At 51.5% G+C, this 796-nt stretch overlaps 1 protein-coding gene across 1 annotated transcript; it reads right to left on the bottom strand.

The window, feature by feature from the left end:
• Positions 1–286: 286 nt before the first annotated feature.
• On the bottom strand, positions 287–712 carry Tsp_15317 (hypothetical protein; the record flags this gene model as incomplete). The annotated part of the gene is made up of 1 exon (XM_003370995.1): positions 287–712. A coding segment is annotated over one exon (426 nt), but the record flags the coding sequence as incomplete, so codon positions are not given.
• Between the last annotated feature and the right edge of the window lie 84 nt (positions 713–796).

Raw genomic sequence — 796 nt, 5'->3', positions numbered from 1 at the left:
TCCCCCCCCTTCCCCCTTACCCCCCGGGGGATATTCAATCTTTGTAGATGTTATTGTTGGGAATTGTGAACGATCATAACAAAGTGGAAAAATAACAACAATAATAATGATAATAAAACGACGGTTGGGTGCCGCCACTTCCGGCCAAACCCGTAAGCCGCGGGCAAAACTATGAAACCAGAAAAAGAATCCAGTCTAGTTGCCAGAAAACCAATTAAACACAAACGCCGGACGCCGACAGCGCCACGCCCCCGCAGCTGCTGACAAAAACTGCTTCTTCGTCACGCTACCCGTATTTTGCAACCGACCAAGCGAAAACGCTCAACCCCACGTCACTGAAGCAACGTCCCAAAAGACGTTCAGCATCTTTCCTGTTCTTTCCTCTGCGTGAAGCAACAACAACAAAAAAAGCCGCATGTACAAATTCGTGACAAGCAACAGGCTTGCTTCGAATGCAAGCGACAAAGCGCACCAAGGACAGGATGCAACCGACTCGGTGGCGCCGAGTCCCATACTGCGAATGGCTGTCGCCCACACACCGACCCTCGACCCGCAAGAACCGCTCCCGTCGGTGGCAATGACCAACACTAGCATTGCCTACGTGCACAGCCTGAATCTCGGAGACAACGATCAAAGCCAAGCGACAAGTGAACCCCGGACCCTGCCCGCTGGCAATGGCTTCCAAAAGTGAACAGACCAAATCGCGGCACCCCTGCAATGTCTGCCTCACAAGATCGACAGAATTTCATTCCTGATCAGAATAGCCATTTCTTACCGTCTTCGCCTTGCTTCTACT

The sequence above is a fragment of the Trichinella spiralis genome (genome assembly GCF_000181795.1).
Source record: "Trichinella spiralis strain ISS 195 chromosome Unknown Scfld192, whole genome shotgun sequence".
Taxonomy (NCBI): domain Eukaryota; kingdom Metazoa; phylum Nematoda; class Enoplea; order Trichinellida; family Trichinellidae; genus Trichinella; species Trichinella spiralis.
This window is presented reverse-complemented; position numbering and strand designations above follow the sequence as displayed.